At 55.0% G+C, this 23,890-nt stretch overlaps 1 protein-coding gene across 4 annotated transcripts in view; it reads left to right on the forward strand.

Annotated features, from left to right (window-relative positions):
* The window catches only part of LOC138815950 (testis-expressed protein 264 homolog), a 33,397-nt gene extending 9,958 nt beyond the window's left edge, over positions 1 to 23,439 (forward strand). For 3 of the 4 annotated variants that reach the window (XM_070005358.1, XM_070005359.1, XM_070005357.1), the window contains exons 4-7: positions 2,997 to 3,218; positions 17,711 to 17,879; positions 22,869 to 23,147; positions 23,386 to 23,439. In XM_070005358.1, the coding sequence (XP_069861459.1) occupies positions 2,997 to 3,218; positions 17,711 to 17,879; positions 22,869 to 23,147; positions 23,386 to 23,417 (702 nt within the window). In that variant the 3' untranslated portion in view covers positions 23,418 to 23,439. Of the gene's footprint in view, positions 1 to 2,996; positions 3,219 to 17,710; positions 17,880 to 22,868 lie in introns of all 4 variants that reach the window. The other variant, XM_070005360.1, reaches the window with a different exon arrangement.
* The last annotated feature ends 451 nt before the right edge of the window (positions 23,440 to 23,890 follow it).

Raw genomic sequence — 23,890 nt, forward strand, 5'->3', positions numbered from 1 at the left:
GGAGGGGGAAAGGACAGGCATTTGGGGTTGGAGAGGAGGGCCAGCTTAGTGGGGAACAATACAGGGCTCTGAGGAGGGAGAATTGAACTGAACCTTACAAAGGGACCAGGAATTTCCCAGGCCAAAGGGATGAAAAGGGACATGTCAGGCAGAGGAAGTAGCTTATGCAAAGACAGGCAGTTTGGCTGCCAAGGACGTGGCATGTTTGGCTGCAAATAGTTCCATGTGGGTGTGTTTTCAAGGGGTGTGGTGGCCAGAGCCTAGATTCTGCCCCTCCTTCTGCCACGTAAATGCAGCACGTAAATGCATGCTGGGCCGGGCTCCCGCCTCTGCTGGGCTAGCTAGGGCTGCTGGGTGTGAGGTGAACAGAGACAGATCCAGCCCATATCAAGTGGACTCAGGAGCTAAACTGGGAGTTATTGAGAAGATCAAGTGTTCCAGTGCCTGGGAGGTGGGATAGGGTAGGGGGGACTTATAAAGAAGCTTCTGAGCTGGGAAGACCCTGGGATTCCAACCCCGACAAACTGGCAGTGAAGAAGAGAGATCAAGTAACCTAACCATTTCACCCTTTAACCTATATTAGTTTTTTTTTGTTTTTTTTTTTGCCAGTCCTGGGGCTTGAACTCAGGGCCTGGGCACTGTCCCTGAGCTTCTTTTGCTCAAGGCTAGCGATCTACCACTTGAGCCACAGCACCACTTCTGGCTTTTTCTGTATATTGTGGTACTGAGGAATCGAACCCAGGGCTTCATGTACGCTAGGCAAGCCCTCTACCACTGAGCCACCTTCCCAGCCCCCCTATATTAGAATTTAAAAAAAAAAAAAGTTTTTATCCAGCCTAGGTTGCTAGGATCAGAGATTTGAAGACTGACTTTTAGCTCTGTCCAGCTGGCCATTCCAAAGTCTCTATAAATAGTGCAGAGGCGCCATCTAGAGATAAGAGGTAGTACTGCAGCAATCTCCTGTGTGCTGTCTGGGTGGAGTGGGAAGGGCTTTAGGCCAGGAGAGGTGACTGCTGCGAGTTGATCTGATGTGGGTAAGAGAGTGGGCAGGGGAGAGAAGTGTTGCCTAAGAACACCCCCAGGGGATTGCTGACAGCGCTAAGAAAGGGCTCACGCCTGTGATCCTAGCTGCTCAGGAAGCTGAGAGCTGAAGATCATGGTTCAAAGCCAGCTGGGGCAGATGAGACTCTTATCTCTAATTAACCACTCAAAAGACCAGAAGTGGGGCTGGGAAGGTGGCTCAGTGGTAGAGCGCTTGCCTTGCATGCATGAAGCCCTGGGTTCGATTCCTCAGCACCACATAAGCAGAAAAAGCCGGAAATGGCGCTGTGGCTCACGTGGTAGAGTGCTCACCTTGAGCTGAAGAGCTGAGGGACAGCGCCCAGGCCCAGAGTTCAAGCCCCATGACCGACCCTCCCCCCAAAAAAGGACCAAAAGTGGTGGATCAAAGTAGTAGGTGGGGGCTGGGAAGGTGGCTCAGCTGAGGGACAGCGCCCAGGCCCAGAGTTCAAGCCCCACGACCGACAAAAAAAAAAAAAAGACCACAAGTGGTGCTGTGGCTCAAAGTAATAGAGCACTAACCTTGAACAAGGGTAGCACCCAGGCCCTGAGTTCGAGCCCCCATGATCAGCACAAAACAAAGCCAAAAAATAAAAATAAAAAAGACAGGCAGACAGCAAATGACCTCACAGTACTGAGAGAATAAGTGGATATAGAGGTAGTTGACTATTTATTACATTTAGGAGTCGGTAGGCCCTGGGTAGGGGGAAAAAAGCTTGAGCCTTCAGATCAAGCACATTAAGAGTACAAAATCTACACTGTCATCCTAGCGACTCAGCAGACTGAGATCTGAGGATCACGGTTCAAAGCCAGCTGGGGCAGGAAAGTCCATGAGACTCTTATCTCCAATAAACCACCAGAAAACCGGAAGTGGCTCTATGGCTCAAGTGGTAGAGCACTCGCCTTGAGCTAAAGAGCTGAGGGACAGCGCCCAGGCCCAGAGTGCAGAATCTGTGTGGGGAGAGTTCCTGTGACTATTCCTGAATACAGGAACACTTGCTTCCTATGTGTCCAGCATGGGTCAGTACAGACTTAGGTAGCAGAAAAGTCAACGGGAGAAGCAGGAAGAAGAAGGTGAAGCAAACGGGGCTGCCTGAAACAGGTAGAGCCAACCACTATCACAAGGCCTCCAGACTTCCTCTCTTAGGCCCTCTCAGTCCCTAATATCTGCATGTCCTGCCCTGCTCCCCTTTCTCACCCACCATTTCTCCACCAGTGAGGCTTACTCCTCAGGAGATGAGGGAAATGAGCTATGGGGCTGTGCGGGATCCATACCTCTGGATCAGCGGGACTACAGTCCTGTCTGGGCTCCCGGAAGTTGGGGGCTGACAGAAGGTCCCATCCAGAAATGGCAGTTCCCCTTAATGTTGTTGTTGATAGGCCTTGCAATTGGTGACAGTTCAGAGATCATTCACTCTCCTGGGCCCACTGTTGTTTTTGTTTTTGTTTTTGTCAGTTGTGGGCCTTGAACTCTGGGCCTGGACGCTGTCCCTCAGCTCTTCAGCCCCCAAGGCAAGCACTCTACCACTTGAGCCACAGTGCCACTTCCAATTTTCTGAGTGGTTTATTCAATATAAGAGTCTCACGGACTTTTCTGGCCCCGGCTGGCTTTGAACCATGATCCTCCGATCTCAGCCTCCTGAGTAGCTAGGATGACAGGCGTGAGCCACCAGCACCTGGCTGGTCTCTTCACTCTTGACTCCTGGATGTCAACGTGGCATATTTATTAAACTGAGGGACCAATGAGAGTCCTCCCCAAGATGAACAGAGGAGGGCCACATTTATTTTAGCAGGAAAAAAATGTCTGGCTCCATCCTGGTACCTGTGTGTCCTGTCAGAAGTAGCTCTCAGGCCTGAGCCAGCGCAGACATGGAGGGGGGGACCCCAAGGGCTCCCCTCCTCCGCCCAACTTTGAAACTCTTGCTCTGACTCCACAGGTTCCCCCTGGGAAGTGCCGCTGCGCGGTGGGCAGCATCCTGAGCGAAGGGGAGGAGTCACCCTCTCCTGAGCTCATCCAGCTCTACCAGAAATATGGCTTCAAGATATTCTCTTTCCCCGCACCCAGCCATGTCGTGACAGCCACCTTCCCTTATACCACCACGCTGTCCATCTGGCTGGCTGCCCGCCAAGTTCATCCTGCCTTAGACACCTACATCAAGGTAAGGTGTCTTAAGTCTGACCTGTGGAGGGTGGAAGTGGTTTGGGGAGACCAGGAGCCCCTGGAGCAGGTGCCAAGGAAACTAGAAAGATGGGCAAAGGTTGTTGGGCCCCCCCCCCTTAAATTCAGGGCCTCACACTCTTACTTAGGTCTTTTTTTCTTTTTGTTTTTGTTTTGGCCAGTCCTGGGCTTGACCTCAGGGCCTGAGCACTGTCCCTGAGCCTCTCTGTGCTCAAGGCTAGCCCTCTACCACATGAGCCTCAGCGCCACTTCCTGCTTTATCTGTGTATGTGGTACTGAGGGCTTCATGCATGTTAGGCAAGCATTCTACCACCAAGACACATTCCCAGCCCTCTTGCTTAGCTTTTTATGCTCATATTGTTGCTCTACTACTGGAATCAAGCCTTCACTAAGGGCTTTTTGCTGGTTAATCAAGAGATCAATGTCTCTTGGTTTGTCTGCCTGGATTGGTTTGGAACCTCAATCCCCAGATCTCAGGCCTCTTGATTAGTTAGTAATACTGGAGTGAGCCACCATCATGCATTTCTGCTAGCATCTCTTTTATTATTTTATTGTTTATCAATCTGTCTATTTATTTACTTACTTTGTGCCAGTACTGGGCCTTGAACTCAGAGCCTGGATACTATCCATTAGCTTTTTCACTTAAGGCTAGCACTCTACCACTTGAGCCACACCTCTACTTCTAGCTTTCTGGAGGTTGACTGAAGATGAAGAGTCTCACAGCCAGGCAATGATGGCTCACGCCTGTCATCCTAGCTACTCAGGAGGCTGAGATCGGAGGATCATGGTTCAAAGCCAGTCCAGGCAGGAAAGTTCGTGAGACTCTCATCTCCAATTAATCACCAGAAAATCGGAAGTGGTGCTGTGGCTCAAGTGGTAGAGCCCTGACCTCAAGTGGTAGAGCTGAGAGACTGTGCCCAGGCCCCTCGAGTTCAAGCCCCACGACTGACCAAAAAAAAAAAAAAAAGCTCAGGGACAATGCCCAAGCCCTGAGTTCAAGCCCCAGGACTGGCACACACATAAATAGTCACACACAAAAACCAAAAACTTGCTGTTAGGTACATTCCCCCCACCCTCCTCTAAATACTTCATAATAAGTTTGGGTGCTAGGTACTCTGCAGCATGATATAAATAGTTGTGCACTAAAGATGAGTAATCAATGTCAGATTAAGAATGGCATATGTGCCAGGAATGAACAGAGTACTAAAGTCAGGGGACCCACTTGAATAGCAGTAGGATAGCAGCCTCAGGGAGGAAGTCATCTCAAGGTCAGAGGAAAGAATGTTCCAGGCAAATAAGGATGAGGAGCACAGGTTTGATGGAAATGCACTGATTTGAGGGGAGGGGGGGGGGGGAGTAACAGCGTGAGACGCGTTGATCCCAGCAATGACGAAAGCATCACAAGTTTGAGGTCAGCCTTGGCTCTATAGTGAGAGACCCTGGCTCAAAAACAGAAACAACAGCCACAGGGGGTCTGGAAGTGTAGATCAGTGATAGAGCAGGTGCCTAGAGCTTCTAGGTTCAGTCTCCACCTCCTCTCCCCCTGCCCCCAGCCAATCAACGTGAAGTCACTTTACAGACTATACAAGGCAGACTTCCCCGTGCCTGAGCAGGGTGGGCTGGATCGTGGCTGGAGGGACAGGCCGCTATTCTCGGGAGGCTGTCGTGAATCACGGCGTAAAAGGCAGCAGTATGAGCCAGGCAGGGGCCATGAAGACACAGACTCCGTATGGAGATTTGTGATCTCCTTTGGGGGTGGAACTGATGGGCTTTGGGGGTAGGTTGGCTACTATTGGGGGAGAATGGGAAGAAGGCTATCACAGAGGGCTCTGCCTCTCTCTCTCTCTCTCTCTCTCTGGCCTGAGCCACAGGATGAGTGCCCAGTGAAGAACTGAGGGAGGACCTGGTTTGGGGGTGTATGTGGGGGGACAGACGCCGTGGGCCGTATCAGTTGAGCTGCCTTAAGAGGCATCTGGGTGGGGGTGTGGAGACAGCTGATGGTAGTGCCGTGTGTAAAAGAGAGAGTTCAGAGAGGCCTGGGCTGAAGGATATTGGGGGGAGAGGAATGGCGGGGGAGGAATGGCAGGGGGGAGGGGGATGGATCAGCATGGATGGATGGTGACGGCATTTGGCCCAGGAAGCTGCTTTTTTTTTAAAATTATTATTATTTAGTTATTTCATCAGCCCTGGGACTTGAACTCAGGGCCTGGCCACAGTCCCTGAGCTTCTTTGGCTCAAGCCTAGCGCTCTTACCACGTGAGCCACAGCGCCACTTCCGGCTTTTTTTTTTTTTCTGTGTATGTGGTACCGAGGAATCGAACCCAGGGCTTCCTGCGTGCCAAGCAGAGACATCTGTACCCACTCAGCCTGTCCCCCTCAGGGCGGGGGGTGGGGGTGGGGGTCCCCCACCCATCATCTCAGTCAAGGGGAGGCTGGCCAGCCTCACCCCCAAGGCCTAATCACTGTGAAGAGACACCCTGGGTTCCAGACCTCAGCACCCCGGCGCATGGCATGTGGTGTGGTGGCAGGCAGCAGCTCCAGCTCACCAAAGCCTTTTCCTGGCTTCAGGCATTTATTTTTAGACACCTTTGTCCAAATTTCCCCGGCCCCTGACAGCTTCACAAGTTGCCTGGTTTTTTGACGTCACCCCTTAGATGAAAGCCCTCCCTTCTTACTCCCCCTCTCGTGGGAGTTCGTCAGCTGTGTGCTCTGGGCTCCCATTTTCCCCGGGGTGGGGGCAGGGGACAGGAAGCCAGGGCTATGGAAAGGGGCCGGGGGGGGGTGGTAGGTAGAGTAAGGGTCTTCTAGAGATGTCTGGGAGGCAAGTTTTGGGTGAGTGTGACCACGAGAGAGCTCCACAGCCAAAGGCCCAGCCTGAAGTCCTCCCAGCTTGTTTCCATGGGATGGGGGGGGCCAGGTCCCTTTTTGCTCCTATATTTCACCTGACCTTATGCCCTAGGGGGACTTTAGGATGAAGGAGAGATGGGGGAGAAGCTGTCTGCTGGTCATAACCTGTGGTGGATGGGTGGACCCTGTGTCTCTCAGCCCAGAAGACAACAATTTAAATACGAAGCTGCCTCCCACTCCCGCCTTCCCCACTGCCCTTCGGTCAGAGAAAGGAAGCTACTAATGAGACTCTAGGTGCTTCTGACAGCCCTGGCTGCCTTTAAGAAGCGGGGGTGGAGGGAAGAGATAGTTTACCTTGTTGGGAGAGGAGCCAGGCATGTCTGTAACACACACACATACACACACACACACACACACACACACACACACACACACACACACACACACACACACACACACACACACACACACACACACACACACACACACACACACACACACACACTTTTCATTTTCCCCTGTGGACCTGGGCCTGCTGTGAAGGTTCTTCGGATGGAATGACAGCACAAGCCGTCAGCATTCTGTTCCAGGAGGAACGAAGGAGGCCCAGGGTCCCGGCTGCCAGGAGGAGAGGAAACAAAAAAGAACTTGGCGAGACTCAACCTGCCTCGCCAGAGGCCGGGGTGAGAGGGTGCACAGGGTCTCAAAGAGAGAGAGAGAGAGAGAGAGAGAGAGAGAGAGAGAGAGAGAGAGAGAGAGAGCGAGAGAGAGCGCATGCTCTGGGCACAGCTGCCTTCCTGCCTGCTTACAGATGTGCTGGGGGAGCCTGAGGCGGGATCGGTCTCCTGGGACAGAAAGGGACCCGGGGTGGGGGTGGGGGGTGGGGGGGTCACTGTGAGAAGCTCAGAAAGATGCATTTGTCAGGTCCCTTGGGGTTCTGGAAGGAATGGCCCGATCGTGGCTTTGTGATCTACGTGCCAGCCGCTGGCTCTGTCTGTGGTCAAGCGTCCTCAGCTTAGAAGCCTGGCAAACCGAGATGCTTTCTTTTTTCGTTTTTCTTTCTCTTTTCTTTTTTTCCACATGAACTACTAGAGGTCCCCAGGCTGAGCACTGTGAGACGGCGTGTATGCAGGATTCCTGGGCACTGGGTGACCCATTTCCGTAGACAGAGATGGACCCCCTAGGAAAGTTGGTCCAGGGCAGGAGGCTTGACTCCCAAGAACGGGGTGTTTGCTTGCAGCGAGGAGAGGGGACTTCCTTGAACTTGAAAGCTGCCTGCCGAACCCAGAGAAATGGGCAAAGACCCCCTAAATGCACTTCAGGATCGAACCAGTCTCAGTAATTGTCAAGGAAGGCTTTAAGCACGTGGAGCGCCCAGGACTGATTGAAGGGACCAAGGGGTCCCTGGTGTAGGTTGTGTGTGAAAGCCGTGGAACTTGGCTCAAAGTTGTCCATGGCAATTGATGCAGATCCTTGAGTGCCCGACCAGCCTAGCCCAATCTCCCCCTGCCTGGCTTCACTTCCTAATGAAGTCCTGAATCTTCTCCATAAACCCCATTCTCCTGGATCTTGTGATCTCTGGGAATGCTCTGAGGGAGGTTCTTCATACCATTCTTTTCTTTTTTTCTTTTTTTTTCTTTTGTTGGTCACGGGGTTTGAACTCTGGACTTAAACACTATGCCTCAGCTCTTCAGCTCAAGTCTAGCACTCTGCCACTTGAGCCACAGCGCCACTTTTGGTTTTCTAAGTGGTTTATTCGAGATACGAGTCCCATGGACTTTTCCTGCCCGGGCTGGCTTTGAACCTCGCTCCTCCGATCTCAGCCTCCTGAGTAGCTAGGATGACAGGCGTGAGCCACCAGCACCTGGCTCTTCATAAAAATTCTTGAGCATCTTCTCCCAAGCTTAGGAAGACAGAGCATTGCGTGGCTAAGTGGCGTGGGCCCTGGTAGTCCTTGGTGGTCAGACTTGGCCCTTTCTCCATAGAATTAGAGAGAAGGTCTGTGGGAGGTGTTATCAAAGTGAGCCTTGGTGTTCCAGTTCTGAGAAAGTGAGATTGGTATTGTCCTGCTAGGTGGGGCATAAAGGGGAAGGGAATCTCAAGTCCATACTTCTCAGACCACTCTGAGGGAGCAGTCTAAGGGCTGTTCTGAGGTTGATGAGGCCCAGCGAAACGGACAGACCTCTGTACTTGTTGATATGTAGCCCTGGCCAGACAGCTCACTACCCCTATGTCTGTCCCGAGTTGGCGCAAATGCTGTGGCAGCCGTAGTGGGAGTGAAGCTGGGAGGAGGGACCCTGCTCATCCTCTTGCAGGTCAAGGGGAACCTTCCAGAAAAGGCAGGTGCTGGGGGGAACTGTCACTCCAATTAGAAGCAGGACCTGAAAAGCAGCAGGGGCAAGGGAGGGGGGGAGGGAGGGGTGATGGGAGAGAGGAAGCCTTGCAGAGCTGTGTGTTGGAGATCACTTTGGGGAGGCAACTGAATTCTCAAGTGGCGGGTGACAACATGGCAGCCATCTGGGAAGGCGGGCAGAGCAGGATCCCCAGCAGGAGGTTTGTGAGTCAGCTCAGTGAGCCTTGGACTAAGGAGGAAACTCACAGCAGCCTGGTCAGAAGCTGTCTCCTAGGCTTCTGAATCCTATGTTTTGTTTTCATGGACTTTTGAGAGAGTCATTGGGGTGCCAGGGGGGGGGCGGTGGGGGAGGGGGATGGGAGATCCAAGACTATGCTAGGACTCAGAGCAATAGTGAAGACCAGCAGGGCACCCTGGCAGCAGGAATCCAGGTAACGGATTGGAGTTGGGAGGATGGGCAATTCGCCGTGCGTGTGTGTGATCATCTCCCTCTCCCTGCCTGCCACCTTTGCTGGGCTCAGAGGGGAAGGTTCCAAGCTTTACTCAGGGTGGTTAGTCTGGGGTGGAGTTCAGGGATAAAGCATGTACAAGAGCTGCTCCCCAGCACCAGCAAAGAAAAAAAAGAAGAAACGTTGGGCACCACAGCTCAGTCCCTTACTCAAGACTTCTTTACTAAGTCCTCCATTGTGTGGCACTGATCTGAGCACGAGGACCGGAGAGGAGCCTCACTAAAGGGTCCTAATTAAAGCCAGCATCCTCAAACAGGAAGTCAGAGACCTAGAGAGAGGAGGTCACCAAAGGATAAAATAGCTGAATCCAAACTGGGTACCTTAGGCCCGGGATCAGCCCTAGGCTCCAGGCACAGGAAGCCGCTGCTCCGGGCACTTCCTGGCGCTTCGTGTCCTCTAGGCTGTTGGATTGCCACTCTTCCTTCTCCAGATCTCCGCGGCCAGGTGACCTGCCAAAACTGCCAGCTGCTAATTGGCCTGCCTCCGCAGAGAAGAGGGCACTCACAGCCACCCAGGACCTAGGGCTGAGCGGCCATCCCTTCCCCCAGCCACCCCTTCACTGTCTCCTAGCCCCAAGCTGAACCAGGCCAAGGGTGGAGGAAGGGGAGGGTGGGAAGGGATGGAATCGGTGGCGAAAGCAAAACAACCCTTGAGGAATAATGGCATCGAACTGCACCTAGAAGGATGGGCATGATTCCTTAGACCCTCATAGGTCCAGAAGAGGCCTTAGAATCTGGGAAGACCAGAATCAAGGAGGAAGAAGAGTTGGGGCCCAAGAAGTTAGTCTGGATCCTGGGGGTTCATGAGAACCACTAACGATGGGGGACAGCGTCCAAGCCTGACCTTAGAGCAGGGCTCTTGAGCACGGGGGAGCTGGGGGGGGGGGAGCCAGCAGCCCTGGCCAAGCTCTGAAAGAGGGAATCAGAAGTTAGCTGGGAGTAGATACCCCCAAGCCACCACCTTACCCTCCTACTATGCAATGCAAGGGCTTGGCTCCCCCAGATTCTTCTAGGGGGTTGAAGTAGGGGAGGGGCCACAGGGACCATAGTTCTTTCCCCCCACCCCTGTTGCCCGAGTCATGGAAACGGGATCTTTAGCCTCTCTTGCTTCACCCCTTTTCTCCTCCCCTCCCCCAGGACTGAAAGCACAAAGCCAGCCTTTGCTGGGGCGGGCGTGGGAGCCACCACTCTCAAAATACCCAGCTCAGATATTGTAGCTTGGCAGCCCCGCAAGACCCAGGGGGCTGAAGCTTGTCTGGGTAGCGCTGTGTGGGGTTGGGCCACCATCGCCAGTCCTGAGGGAGCCGCCGCCTTCCTTAGGCAGATGGAACTTAATCAGAAAAGAGTGTCTGGTGTTCTTCTCCAGCAACCTGCAGGTGTGGGACGCGGGGGGGGGGGGGGGGGGGGGATTCGAGGCGGAGAGAATGACTCTGCTTGTTGGCAGAGCCCTAAAAGCAAAAGACAGTCATCTAGTGATGCAGACAGGAAACCCAAGGCCCCCAAAGGGGAAGGACTTCCTTGAGACAGGAGTGATTGGAGCACCAATTGGAGCTGGCCTTTTCCCTGCTTGCCTCTTTTCCCCTTGCATCCTGCCTGCCCCTCTCACCCGTCCTAACCCCTCTGGCATTTCCCAGCTCCTCCTGCTCCCAGGTGCTTGGTTTCAAGACTCTCATCTGCTCCGAGCAGCCTTCCTGCTGCTGGTTAATCAGTCTGCAAGGTCTTCATCAACTTGTGAGTCCCAACAGAACACAAGGTCCTTGGTCTGGGAAGGTAGCTCAGTGGTAGAGCGCTTGCCTTGCATGCATGAGGCCCTGGGTTCGATTCCTCGGTACCACACACACAGAGGAAAAAGCCGGAAGTGGCGCTGTGGCTCCAGGGGTAGAGTGCCAGCCTTGAGTTGAAGAAGCCTAAGGACAGTGCCCAGGCCCTAAGTTCAAGCCCCAGGACTGACCAAACAAACAAAAAACAACAACAACCCATAACAGTCCATTCTTCAGTCCCCCATAAGTGGAAAAAGCGGGAAGTGGTGCTGTGGCTCTCAAGTGGTAGAGTGCTAACCTTGAGCAAAAGAAGCTCAGTAACCAGCCCTGAATTTAAATCCCAGGACTGACAATCAATCAATCAATCAACCAATACCACAACAGAACTCAAGACTTTACAGATACTGCCAAGAACCGCTGGGTTTTGGGAAGGAGATATGATAAAAGGGCCATTATCTAGTAGTCTCTGGATGTGGAAGGCATCTTCTTTCTTTCTTTCTTTCTTTCTTTTTTTTTTTTTTGGTTGGTCATGGAGCTTGAACTCTGGGCCTGGGCGCTGTCCCTCAGCTCTTCAGCTCAAGGCGAGCACTCTACCCCTGAGCCACAGCACCACTTCTGGTTTTCTGGTGGTTCATTGGAGATCAGAGTCTCTCGGACTTAGTCCTGACTAGGCTGGCCTTGAACTGAGATCCTCAGATCTCAGCCTCCTGAGTAGCGAGGATGACAGGCGTGAGCCACCCGTGCCCAGCGGAAGGCGTCTTGACCAACCCAGAGCTCAGGCTGACTGTCCCCCGGGCTACTCAAAACTGTCCTTCCCAGCCCTATGATCCCACTCTACAAGAAGACCAGAGCATGGCTAGGATGGGGTAGTGTGGGGGGCCATCTGGGCTCCAGGGAGAGGAAAGGGCGTGGCTAGTTCATTCAGGAACGAGGGCGTGTGGGGCCCCCCCCCCCACGCCATGTCCCAATGCCTGTTTATAGGGGGAAATCATCCTTTCTCTGCTCCTCGGTGCCCCAGCCCACCCTAAATGCTTTGACTGCCGCTGGGGCCCCCCTCCATGCGCTGCCCAGGAAGCCAGGGCCTCTGTGGCACCAGGGAGATGAGCAGAGGTGTAAATTGTGTGGCAAGCTGCCGGCTCTGAGGTGAAAATGAAAAGTCTTCAGGCAGCGGTGGCGGCAGGCACAGCAAGCTGGGGGTGCCAGGCCCCGCGCCTCACCCCCCCCCCTCGCTCCCTCACACCTTCTCCCTTCTCCAGTCTTTTCCCCCTGGCTCCCGCCTGGGCCTGGCCCTGCCTGCCTGGCTTTCCTGCTATCCCTGGCCATTTAGGGGGCTCCCAGATGAGCCCCCAGCTAGATCTGATTCCAAGAAGCCCTTGGTTGCTTATGTCCATTGTGTTTTCTAACTGGCTGCCTGATATGAAACAAAATGGATTATCTTACCTTGGAGACTTAATTTTTTTTTTTTTTTTTTTTTTTTGGTCGTGGGGCCTGAACTCTGGGCCTGGGCGCTGTCCCTCAGCTCTTCAGCTCAAGGCAAGCGCTCTACCACTTGGGACACAGTGCCAGGTTTTCTGAGTGGTTCATTGGAGATCTGAGTCTCTCGGACTTTCCTGCCCAGGGCTGGCTTGGAACCGTGATCCTCAGATCTCAGCCTCCTGACTAGGATTTCAGATGTGAGCCACCAGCGCCAGGCTTTCAAGACTTCGTTTTTATGGTAGTCCCATTATGGATTCTTTTAGGGGTTTTCCAAGGTACACATTTACCTCATTTTTGGGGAGTTCCTTACTTTGGAGATCTGTTCTCATCTTCTTCCCTCCCCCCTCTTTTTTTTTTTTTTTCCAGTCCCAGGGCTTGAACTCAGGGCCTGGGCACTGTCCCTGAGTTTCTTTGGCTCAAAGCTAGCACTCTACCACTTGAGGCACAACACCGGTTTTTTTTTTTCTGTGTATGTGGGTGCTGAGGAATCAAACCCAGGACTTCATGCATGCCAGGCAAGCGCTCTACCACTTCCCAGCCCCAATCCCTTTCATTCATAGTTTGGGAAACTGAGGTTTACAGGGAAGCTACCCATGTGTCCACAGCTCAACTAAGGGCTGGCTCTCTATACCACGTCCTCCACCTCTCTCCCCTCCCTCACAGTCTTGTTTCCTTCGCATCACAGTTCCAGAGCTTTGGGCTTTCCTGAAGACATTCCTTACCCCCCCCATCACCCCACAGACAGGACCTAGGTTCTGACCAGAGGCCTGGGGGGCGAGGGGCGGGGCGCATGGATGAGAGGGAATCAGGGAGAGAGGGAAGTTGACGGAAGTTCCCAGGCAGAATAATAACAACGTGCAGTGATCTAGCCACAGCTTGCCTGCTGGGCCTCCTCACTGTCCCCCCCGCCCCTCCCCAAACACTTTGCACATGCCATGCAGGCCGGCTGCCTAAGGGGCCTCCGAGGTCTGAGCCCCCCCCCCCACTCGCCGGGACTGCTGTGTGCAGGCGGGCGCGCTCATCGGCATCTATGTAATTAAAAATGAGCATGCACCACTTCCCCCCAGTGAGGAGATCCCACCACCTCGGGTAGGACGCAGCAGCAGCTGCTGCTTACCGACTCCCTGGCCGCCTGGCTGTTCAGCTTGGCATGAAGGAATGTGTAGGACTGGGCCACAAAGGATGACCAGGGAGGCCCAAGGCCCCTCGCTCCAGTGAGACCAGAGGGAAAGGGCCACGGACAGGAGCCAGGCACCGGTGGCTCACGCCTGTCATCCTAGCTACTCAGGAGGCTGAGATCTCAGGATCAGAGTTCAAAGCCAGCCCCGGGCAGGAAAGTCTGTGAGACTCTGATCTCCAATGAACCACCAGAAAAGGCCAGAAGTGGCGCTGTGGCTCAAGTGGTAGAGCGCTCGCCTTGAGCTGAAGAGCTGAGGGACAGCATCCAGGCCCAGAGTTCAAGCCCCAGACCAACCAAAACAAAAAATCTTTGCCCAACATACCAGTCCAGCTTTTTTTTTTTTCTTCCTCTCTGGTCATAGGGCTTGAACTCTGGGCCTGGGTGCTGTCCCTCAGCTCTTCAGCTCAAGGCCAGCGCTCTATCACTTGAGCCACAGCGCCACTTTCGGTTTTCTGGTGGTTCATTGGAAATAAGGGAGGGACTCACAGACTTTTTCCTGCCTGGGGCTGGCTCTGATCCGCAATCCTCAGATCTCAGCCTCCTGAGTAACTAGGATGACAGGCGTGAACCACCGGCGTCTGGCCAGTCCGGCTCTTTGCGGGAGCCCTGAGCAGCTAGGTTGATGCTTGGCCCTGCCTGGAAGTCAAGCTCAGCTGGAGGTGAGGAGGAGTGAATCTGTGGTGTGTTCTCCAGGTGGCCTTTCATGAGCTGGTTAGCTGCTCATTCTCATCCCCTGGCTCTCCTGGGTCAGTGTTGGTGTAGGGTGTGCTGATGATCGAGGTCTCTCGTGTGTGTGTGTGTGTGTGTGTGTGTGTGTGTGTGTGTGCGTGCGTGCGTGTGTGTGCGTGCGCCCATGCTCTGGTTTGTAGGCTTGTGAGTTGGCCAATGGTGTCATGGCTGGGCAGGATCCTCTGTGCTAGCAGTACTTATAGGTTTTTTTGGAGGACTTCAGGCCCATACCTGCTCCTTTCCCCAGCCGTACCAGCCCCAAATGGCATTGAGTGGTGTCCTTGGCCACTGACAGTCTGCCCTCCCTCTCCCAGGGCTCCCTGGGGCTAGCTGACGAAGAGGCAGCTGGCCTAGCCTCCCTCCAATGCTTTTCCAATATTCACTGGCTCATCGACATGTTACACAGGCTGGGGCTCCTGCTGTGTCGTGAGGACCCAAGAGCCATCCCATGGCTGTCCTGTCCCATCCCCCATCCCCCCCCAACCCCCAGAGGCCACACCTGGCCCGAAGAGAAAGGGCTTGTCCTTCACTGCCCCATCTCTCGGGGACAAAGCATATGGCCAGTCTTGCTGCTTCACTTTCCATCCTCGGCTCCCCATGAGATTCATTCTTGCTCAGTGGACATGAGACTCATTCTTGCTCAGTGGACAGAGCACAGGGCTGGAGGAGGGTGGGGGGGGTAAGGGGTGGGATGGGGGTGCCAGGGCTCACCCAGAAAGGACCACTTTAGTCTAGTGACTAAGCCCTTTCACAGCCTACAGGCTGAGATGGGAAACTCACCCCTTTCCTTCCTTCCTTCCTTCCTTCCTTCCTTCCTTCCTTCCTTCCTTCCTTCCTTCCTTCCTTCCTTCCTTCCTTCCCTCTCCATTTGCCCCCACCCCAAGCCCGAATTTTGACAGGATCTGGCATGTGTTTTTAATGCTGTGGGGTTGAGCAGTCAATGAGATTTTAATTAGCTCCAAATTCCCCCCCCCTCCCCAGCCCTCCCCCCTCCCCTCCCCAGTAGGGAGGACCAGAAGCCTCCAGGTGGCAGGGGGTGGGTTCAAGCTGGCTCGGAGCGAGGCAGGCCTGGGCAGCTGTGGAGTTGTCTGTGTAGGAGGCTAGGAGACAAGCGAGATGAGCAGAAAAGGAAGAGTTGTGTGTCGCCAGGCCACAGCTTTTTCTCTCCATCCTCTCTGTCTCTTCCCCCCATGTCTCTGTTCTCCCCCCCCCCCCATGGCTTTGAGATGAAGGCAGTAGCAAGGATGGAGGATGCAGTTTCCATAGCAACGGGGCTGTCCACAGCCAGGCAACTTCAGAGCCGGGCTCTCTGGAGGAGGCAGATGCACTGAGAAGCCACGGAGCTGCCTCCCGCCTGCCAGCGAGGGGGCTGGCAGAGCAGGTGGCACAGGGTGGCTCCTTGATACTGCCCACCCTGATGCCCAGGGTGGAAAGATCACTGTTCACTCCCCCCCCTCCTGTTCCTGCCAGCATTTCCTCCAGAAGAAGAGTTAGGGAGATGACCAGAGTTGTCGGCGAGGGGCTGTTGGAGGGCTTAGAGTTCTCGTCATTCCTGGAATCTCCAGGTAGACATAGGATTTAATTTCTCGGAACATCCCCTCTGCCCTCCCAGCTTTCTTTACTTCTCTCCCCCGCTCCCTACCATCTTTGATGACCCAGACAGCAACCAGATTGACACAGAAGATTAGACTCAGAAGTGGTGCTGTGGCCCAAGCGGTAGAGCGCTCGCCTTGAGCTGAAGAGCTGAGGGACAGCGCCCAGGCCCAGAGTCCAAGCCCCTTCACCCACACACACAAAAAGATTTGGTCTTAAAGTCTATTTTGAGCCAGGCACCAGTGGCTCACGCCTGTCATCCTAGCTACTCAGGAGGCTGAGATCTGAGGATCGTGGTTCAAAGCCAGTCCCAGGCAGGAAAGTCTGTGAGATGCTGATCTCCAAATGAACGCACCAGAAAACCGGAAGTGGCGCTGTAGCTCAAGTGGTAGAGCGCTCACCTTGAGCTGAAGAGCTGAGGGACGGCGCCCAGGCCCAGAGTTCAAGCCTCATGACCGACAAAACCCCCCTAAAAAAAAAACCAACAAAAAAATTAATAGACTCAATCTAATGGCTTCATTTCACTGACCTAGCAAGCTAAGGTGTTGCCCTCACCATTGGGAAGGAAGCTCAGGATCAAAGGCTTTGCCTGGGTCACCTGTGGAGTTTGTGGCTGAGCTCACAGCTGAGGGGGCCCAGGCCACTCACCCCCAGGGTGGCCCCCCTGGATGCTCCCTTCCTCCCGCGGGCACGAGGGTCTGGCTGGATCTTGTCTTTCCGGCAGCCTTCCTCCTCCATCCTCCCCTCCCCTTGCCACCGTGGGTTTATTTTACATCCCTCCCTCCCCCCCCCCCCCATTTGTTGTCAACCGTGCTGGATCGGTCAGGCAAGCAGACAAGTGGAGTCCTGGAGTGGCTTCTTCCCGCCAGGCGATAAGTCTCTCATTACTGTTAAGTGGAAAGGCTCATTGCAGAGTTCGTGGTGAGAGCCAGTGGGTGCTATAAATAGCCACGTTGTGAAGGTTGGCGGGTGAGCGGTGACAGGGCAGGGGCCTCGCAGTTGTCTTGGTGGGTAATTGTGCTCTATCACAGGAAAGGGGGAGGGGGAGGCTGCCCTCCTCAGGGCAGCTCTGGAATGTGTCACATACTCAGAGAGAGAGAAGACGTGTGTGTGTGTGGGGGGGGCATGCATGGTATGCCTCACACAGCTTAAGGCCTTAGAAGCTGATACTTTAGCCCTCTGGGTCATAGCCAGTGCTAGACCTGCATGTCTTGCCTGCTCATTCCGCTCAGGCTCTGCCTCCTCCTCCTCTTCAGGAAGGCGCATTGGAGAGTCTCAAAGACAGACCTAAATGGAGCAAGGGGAAAAAGAGTAGAAGTGGGGCAGGACGCCGGTGTCTCACGCCTGTCATCCTAGCTATTCAGGAGGCTGAGATCTGAGGATCACGGTTCAAAGCCAGCCCGGGGCAGGAAAGGCCGTGAGATTCTGATCTCCAGTAAACCACTCAGAAAACCAGATGTGGTGCTGTGGCTCAAGTGGTAGAGCACTCACCTTGAGCTGAAGAGTGCAGGGACAGCGCCCAAGCCCAGAGTTCAAGCCCCACAACCAACAAAATAAAAAGAGTGGAAGTGGGGACTGTGGGCAGGGACTAGGGACCCTAGGGTCAGGGGCACTGGCTTCACCTAATACCACTGTATAGGTCAGCATTGTCCAGGAAAAAGAGGATATCCGAGCCAGAGAGTTGTGGGATGGGAAGTCTGACAACCCGGCCATCCTGTCAGCTCTGGATAGTTGGGGTGTCATGGTTCTGAAACCAGTCTTTTGGTCTCAGACATCCATGTCTGAGAATCAACTCCAGAGTCTTAGGATCACCTCAACTTGACATTTGGGGGGGGGGATCCTACTCTGAGGTACTTTTCATCTCTCTCTCCATAGGGGTTTGAACGTTGAGAGAGTTACAAGGTGGGGAACACAGCCAACCCCACTGAAAGGAGTGAGCGGCGAACCGTCTCCCGAGGCTGCGGGAACAAGTTGGCGAGGAGCCCTAATTTAGGCTTATTTCCATCCCCTTGCCACTCTGCCTTAGGAGCGGAAGCTGTGTGCCCATCCTCGGCTGGAGATTTACCAGCAAGACCAGATCCATTTCGTGTGCCCATTGGCACGGCAGGGAGATTTCTATGTGCCTGAAGTGAAGGAGACAGAGCGGAAATGCAGAGGACTTGTGGAGAGCTGTGATCCCCAGACAGACGGCACAGGTACAGAAAGAAGGGGGGCCGAGGATGGGGTCCGGCCTGGAGCCCCTCTCCTGGCAACCAGGACATTGAAGGGGCTCCTCTGTCTGGGCCAGCCCCTTATGGTGTCAGCCTGGGTGCTCATGGGCCCTCCCAGAATTCCTCCCTCCCCCAAACCAGAGCAAGGTCATGCACCTGCTAGCAGCCATAATGACCCAGGGCCAGGCCAGCAAGCTGCTTGCTCAACTCCAAGGCCACCCCCACCCCTGCTACGACTTCTTCTGATCCCAGGCTATCCCAAAGGACCCAATCGTAGACTGTCTTGGTAGAGCCTTGTGTGACGCTGAACTCCACAACTTCTACCACAGGGCTGTAAGGAGAGGGACAATCCCTCTTCCCTTCTTTCACCCCCCCCCGCCCCCGCCCCAGTCATGGGGCTTGAACTCTGGGCCTGGGAGCTGTCCCTGAGCTCTTCAGCTCAAGGCGAGCACTCTACCACTTGAGCCACAGCGCCACTTCCGGTTTTCTGGTGGTTCACTGGAGTTAAGAGTCTCACAGACACTGGGCACCGGTGGCTCACGCCTGTCATCCTAGCTACTCAGGAGGCTGAGATCTGAGGATTGCTATTCAAAGCCAGCCCAGGCAGAAAAGTTTGTGTGACTCTTTTTTTTTTTTTAATTTAATTGTATTTTATTTGTGAACATACTGTACAGAGGGGTTACAATTACATGGGCAGGATAATGCGTACATTTCTTACCAAGCATTGCACCCTCCTCCTTTGGTTTACCCTTCACATCCCTTCCCAGCCTCCCCCCTCCCCCCTTGTGTGACTCTTTTGGGGGGGGGTCCGGTCATGGGGCCTGAACTCTGGGCCTGGGCACTGTCCCTCAGCTCTTCAGCTCAAGGCTAGCGCTCTACCACTTGAGCCACAGCACCACTTCCGGCTTTTTTTTTCTTTTTGCTTATGTGGTGCTGAGGAATCGAACCCAGGGCCCCAGGCATGCAAGGCAAGCACTCTACCACTGAGCCACCTTCCCAGCCCCCTTGTGTGACTCTTATCTCTAATAAAGCACAAGAAAATTGGAAGTGGTTCTGTGGCTCAAGTGGTAGAGAGCTGGCCTTGAGCTAAAAAGCTCTGGGACAGCACTCAGACCCAGAGTTCAGGCCTCACAACTGACCAAAAAGCAAAAGAACAACAAAAGAAGAGTCTTACGAACATTCTTGCCTGGGCTGGCTTTTGAACCTCCATCCTCAGATCTCAGCCTCCTGAGTAGCTAGGATTATAGGCGTGAGCCACCAGCTGCTAGTCCTCTTCCCTGCTTCTTCTGTTTTTTGTTTTATTTTGTGGGTTTTTTTTAGTTTTGGGGGGATTTTTTTTGCGTTTGGTTTTTTTTTTTTTTTTTTGTCAGTCGTGGGGTTTGAACTTGGCCTGGGCGCTGTCCCTGCGCTCTTCAGCCCAGGGCGAGCACTCTACCACTTGAGCCACAGCGCCACTTCCCGTTTTCTGGTGGTTCATTGGAGATAAGGGTCTTACGGACATCACTGCCTGGGGTTGGTTTTGAACCTTGATCCTCAGAGCTCAGCCTCCTGAGTAGCTCGGATGACAAGCGCGAGCCGCCACGGGCTCCCAGCCCCCTTCCCTTCTTGCGCACACTGCCCACTCCAGCCTTGAATAGCCAAGGTCACCCTTGAGAGCCGAGTATTTGGCGGGGGCTGATGGGGAGCAGGCTACTGGGAGGCAGTCATCATTCCCTAGGGGCTCGTGTCCAACACAGTTAACTTCATCTGCCACTTAATTACCTCCATGGGGTACTGCTCCCTTCTGCCTTGTGGTGCCCAGCAGGAACTCTTCATGCCCCTACTGTGGGGCATGGGACATGGCACAAGGTCAGCAAACCCAAGCGGTCTCCCCCCCCCCCCCGCAGGAAGGAGGAGCACCTTGACCTTCCTGTGACCTCCCACTTCCGCCCTCAGTGGCCCAACCCTTCCCACCCGGCTCCCTTGGCTCTCAAACACTGCCTGCCAATGGTGGTAAAAAAGACTCCTTGGCACCCGCTGCAGCTGGCTGCAGCCGCAGCTCTCCCAACCCTCCCTCCGCTCCCCGGCCTGTCCTCCCCCCCCCGCCTGCTCCCCAATGTGGGAGCACAGGGGGTCTGCCCACCTCCGACAGGACTTGGCCCCGACGCCCCAGGGCGGACTCTGCACCCAGCTGCCAGGTGCGGTGCCAACTTACACAGCAGGGCCCTAGCGGGTGCCCGGCCACCCCAAGCCATGGCTTGTCCCCGCCTGCCTCCCTGCCGGCGCCCCGGCTTGGGCTGAGAGGTGAAAGGGGATGATTAGCTGCCTTCTGCCTGTTATTACATTGATGTATTATTTAGCTCCGGAGAAGCGATGCATATTTGATCCTGCATTGGCTGTGGGCAGGAGGAGGAGGAGGAGGAGGAGGAGGGAGGTGATTGTGGTAAGCTTCCTTCACATCCCCTGCCCCGTGGCGGCAGCCCTGGGGATTCAGGTGCCGCGCTGGTTTTTGCCCCACCTCTTCTCCCCAGGGACCCCGGGAGACCCTCTTCCCGTGCAGATCTTGGGGAGGATGGTTAGGGACGTCATTTTCAGGGGCACACTGAGGTCTGGGCTGCACCCCTGGACTCAGTCTTCTGAGCAGTCCTCGCCTATCAGGGAGAAAAGAGGAGTCAGGCTGTTAGAAAACAGGTTAGCTTCCGTCCGGTCTGGAGAGAGCCAGTGAATGGAAAACCAAACCGCAGTGTGTATCTATCTGCTCTGCAGCCTCCGGAGACACTGGTCACCGCTTTTAAGAGTAAGGGACAGGGGCTGGGCAGGTGGCTCAGTGGTAGAGAGTTTACCTAGCATGCATGAAGCCCTGGGTTCGATTCTTCAGTACCACATACGCAGAAAAAAAGCCAGAAGTGGTGCTGTGGCTAAAGCGATAGAGCACTAGCCTTGAGCCAAAGAAGCTCAGAAGCCAGGTGCTGGTGGCTTAGACCTGTCATCCTAGCTACTCAAGAGGCTGAGATCTGAGAATCGCTCTTCAAAGCCAGCCCAGGCAAGGAAGTCTGTGAGACTCTTTATCTCCAATGAACCACCAGAAAACTGGTGCTGCCGCTCAAGTGGTGGAGCACTCACCTGGAGCTGAGGGACAGCGCCCAGGCCCAGAGTTCAAGCCCCACGACCGACATCCCCCAAAAAAGAAGCAGCTCAGAGACAGTAGCCAGGCCCTGAGATCAAGCCCCAGGGCTAGGGGAAAAAAAGAGTAAGGAACTAGAGCTCTCTTCCCCTGTCAGCAAGAAACAGCTACAAAGCCCGGGGGAGCCCTCCCAGGGACCCAAAGCAAGAGGAGGACCCCCCAGACCAGCAGTCTGGCCTTCCCCGGGGCTCACTCCACCTCTGCCAGTAAAGACCTCAGTGGGCATCTTTTTTGGTTTTTTTGTTGGTCATGGGGATTGAACTCTGGGCATGGGCGCTGCCCCTCAGCTCTTCAGCTCAAGACGAGCACCCTACCACTTGAGCCACAGCGCCACTTCTGGTTTTCTGGTGGTTCATTGGACATAAGAGTCTCACAGACTTTCCTGCCCAAGCTGGCTTTGAACTGTGATCCTCAGCTCTCAGCTTCCCGAGTAGCTAGGATGACAGGCGTGAGCCGCCGGCACCTGGCTCTCAGTGGGCATCTTCTGGGGGGGCATAGTAGATTGAGGGAGAAGACCCCAAATCCTTCTACACTCATCACCCCAGGCACCAGCTGAGGCTCAGGGACAGCTCCAGGCTCGCCCAAAGGCCAAGCAGCTCCCAGCTGCCCCTGGCTCAGAGTTCTATCACCATGGAGACAGAGCCGGGGAAAGCCCACCCCTCACCTGCCATGATGTTCAACAGCTGTTTCCCTTCACCTTAAACTAGAAAGGTGACATGTCAGGGCCAGAGACCTTTGCCTTCTCCATTTTACCTCCCACCTGTGCTCACTGCCTCTGATCTGAGATGGAACTGGACATAGATGCAGGGTCCCTTGCTTGGAGGGTGGCCTGGGCCTGGGCATGGCAGGTTAGGCGTGTCCTGGGCCATCAGCCAGCTCAATACTGTGTCAGCTTCCCCGCCCCTCAGTCATCAGGAGATGATGTCCTCATGGGGTGTGGCATAGAAAACACCAGTGGTCGCTGGGCGCCAGCGGCTCCCGCCTGTCATCCTAGCTACTCAGGAGGCTGAGATCTGAGGATCGCAGCTCAAAGCCAGCCCGGGCAGGAAAAGCTGTGAAACTCTTCATCTCCAGTAAACCACCAGAAAACCAGAAGTAGTGCTGCAGCTCAAGTGGTAGAGCACTTGCCTTGAGCTGAAATGCTATGGGACAGCGCCCAGGCCCAGAGTTCAAGCCCCACGACCACCACCACCAACAACAAAAAGTGGCCAGGGGCTGGGGTCAGCTGGCTTCCTGGATACGGCTGTTCCCTAGGGAGGCCTTTCTGAGGGGAGGGGGGAGGAGGAAGAGCAGGGGGTGGGGGGGTGACCCTTGAGAGTGGGCTTCCTGGTCCATTCTTCATTCCTCATGCCTCATGGGCAATGTTCTGTCATTTGGACCAACCTTTCTCCGAGCCTGAAGTGAAAGATTGTGTGTGTGGGGGGGGGGGGGGACGCTGAAGCATCACTTGTATTTCTTTGTTCCACCCCTAGCTCTTCACCCTAAGGCTTGGTGGCCCTTAATGGATGTGGGGGTGGGGGCCAGCTTTGTGGGAGCGCAGGGAGCTGCGGCTAATTCAGGGGAGGGAGAGGAGCGCATACCAGCTGCGCCCTCTCCCCCTCTACCCCCCCCCCGCCCCCTCTCTTAGCCCGGTCAGGACAGAGGGCAGAGAGCAGGCAGCATGGGTCTCCTGAGCCCCAGGATGGCTGTATTATTTATGAGCCCCTGGCCCCACCCCCCCTGCCCCCAACCAGGGGAGGAGGTGTGTGTGTTGGGGGGTGGAGGTCATGGTGGTGGTCATGCTAACCCCTGCTCCCTTGTCCTGGCCACAGAAGCCGACATGATGAGTGATTCAAGTTCTCTAAGCCTGGAGGCCAGCCCTGGCAGCCGGGAGACCTCCGCCACAACCCTGTCACCCGGGGTGAGCAGCAGCCGAGGCTGGGAGGACGGCGATAACCGGAGTGAACACAGTTACAGCGAATCAGGGGCCAGCGGCTCATCCTTCGAAGAGCTGGACCTGGAGGGTGAGGGGCCCTTCTTCGGGGAACCGCGGCCGAGCCCCGAGGCCAAGCCTCTGGGGGCCACTCGCCAGCCCAGCACCTCTGAGAAGGGTGAGGAATAATACAGCCTGGCCCACACCTTCCCACGGTGCAGGTGCTTCAGCCCTCTTCCCCCTTCCCCACTCCAGATCCTGGCGGAGGGCACCCCAGGGGACCTGACTTTGCCCACCCCAGGCCTCTGGTCAAAGCTCTTCACTGCCCTTTTGTCTCCCATGGCCAAAGGAGACTGTTAATCCTCAGCCAGCCCGGCTGCAGGCTGCCACCCATAGTGTCTTTTTGTTTTTTTCAGACTCATATCGGAGCTTCCACAACCCAGAATAAAGCAAATGATTTCCTTGTTTCACCTTGGAGTTCCAACTGTGCCTTTGTTTCTTTCTCCCTTGGGTGGGGTGTAGAGCGGGGGAACCCTGTGCATATCAGCTGGAAATGGGCAGGACCCACCACCACCACCACCACACACACACACTGCCCATCCCCAGCACAAGTGAGGGAGAAGAATATGGAAGACCGTTCGTGTCCTGTGCTGTGACCCCCATTGGACAGCCCCCCACCACCACCTCAGGACACCCCAAGCTACTGGAGAACACAGCAAGGAGCGCTCACCAGGACTCAGGAGGGGACACTCGGCAGCCGGCCATTGTCTACTTCCAAGGGGTGCCTTTGTGTCTAGGCCTCCAGTGTGCCTAGCTCACACTGGGAGCTCCCCAGCAGGAAAAGATACACCTGCTGGGCCTGGGTGTGCGCATGCGCAGCACCAAGGACGGCGCCGATGGTCAAGCATCAGGACGTGATTG

This window comes from Dipodomys merriami, unplaced genomic scaffold, assembly GCF_024711535.1.
Source record: "Dipodomys merriami isolate MVZ:Mamm:240054 unplaced genomic scaffold, mDipMer1.0.p SCAF_68, whole genome shotgun sequence".
In the NCBI taxonomy this organism is placed as follows: Eukaryota; Metazoa; Chordata; class Mammalia; order Rodentia; family Heteromyidae; genus Dipodomys; species Dipodomys merriami.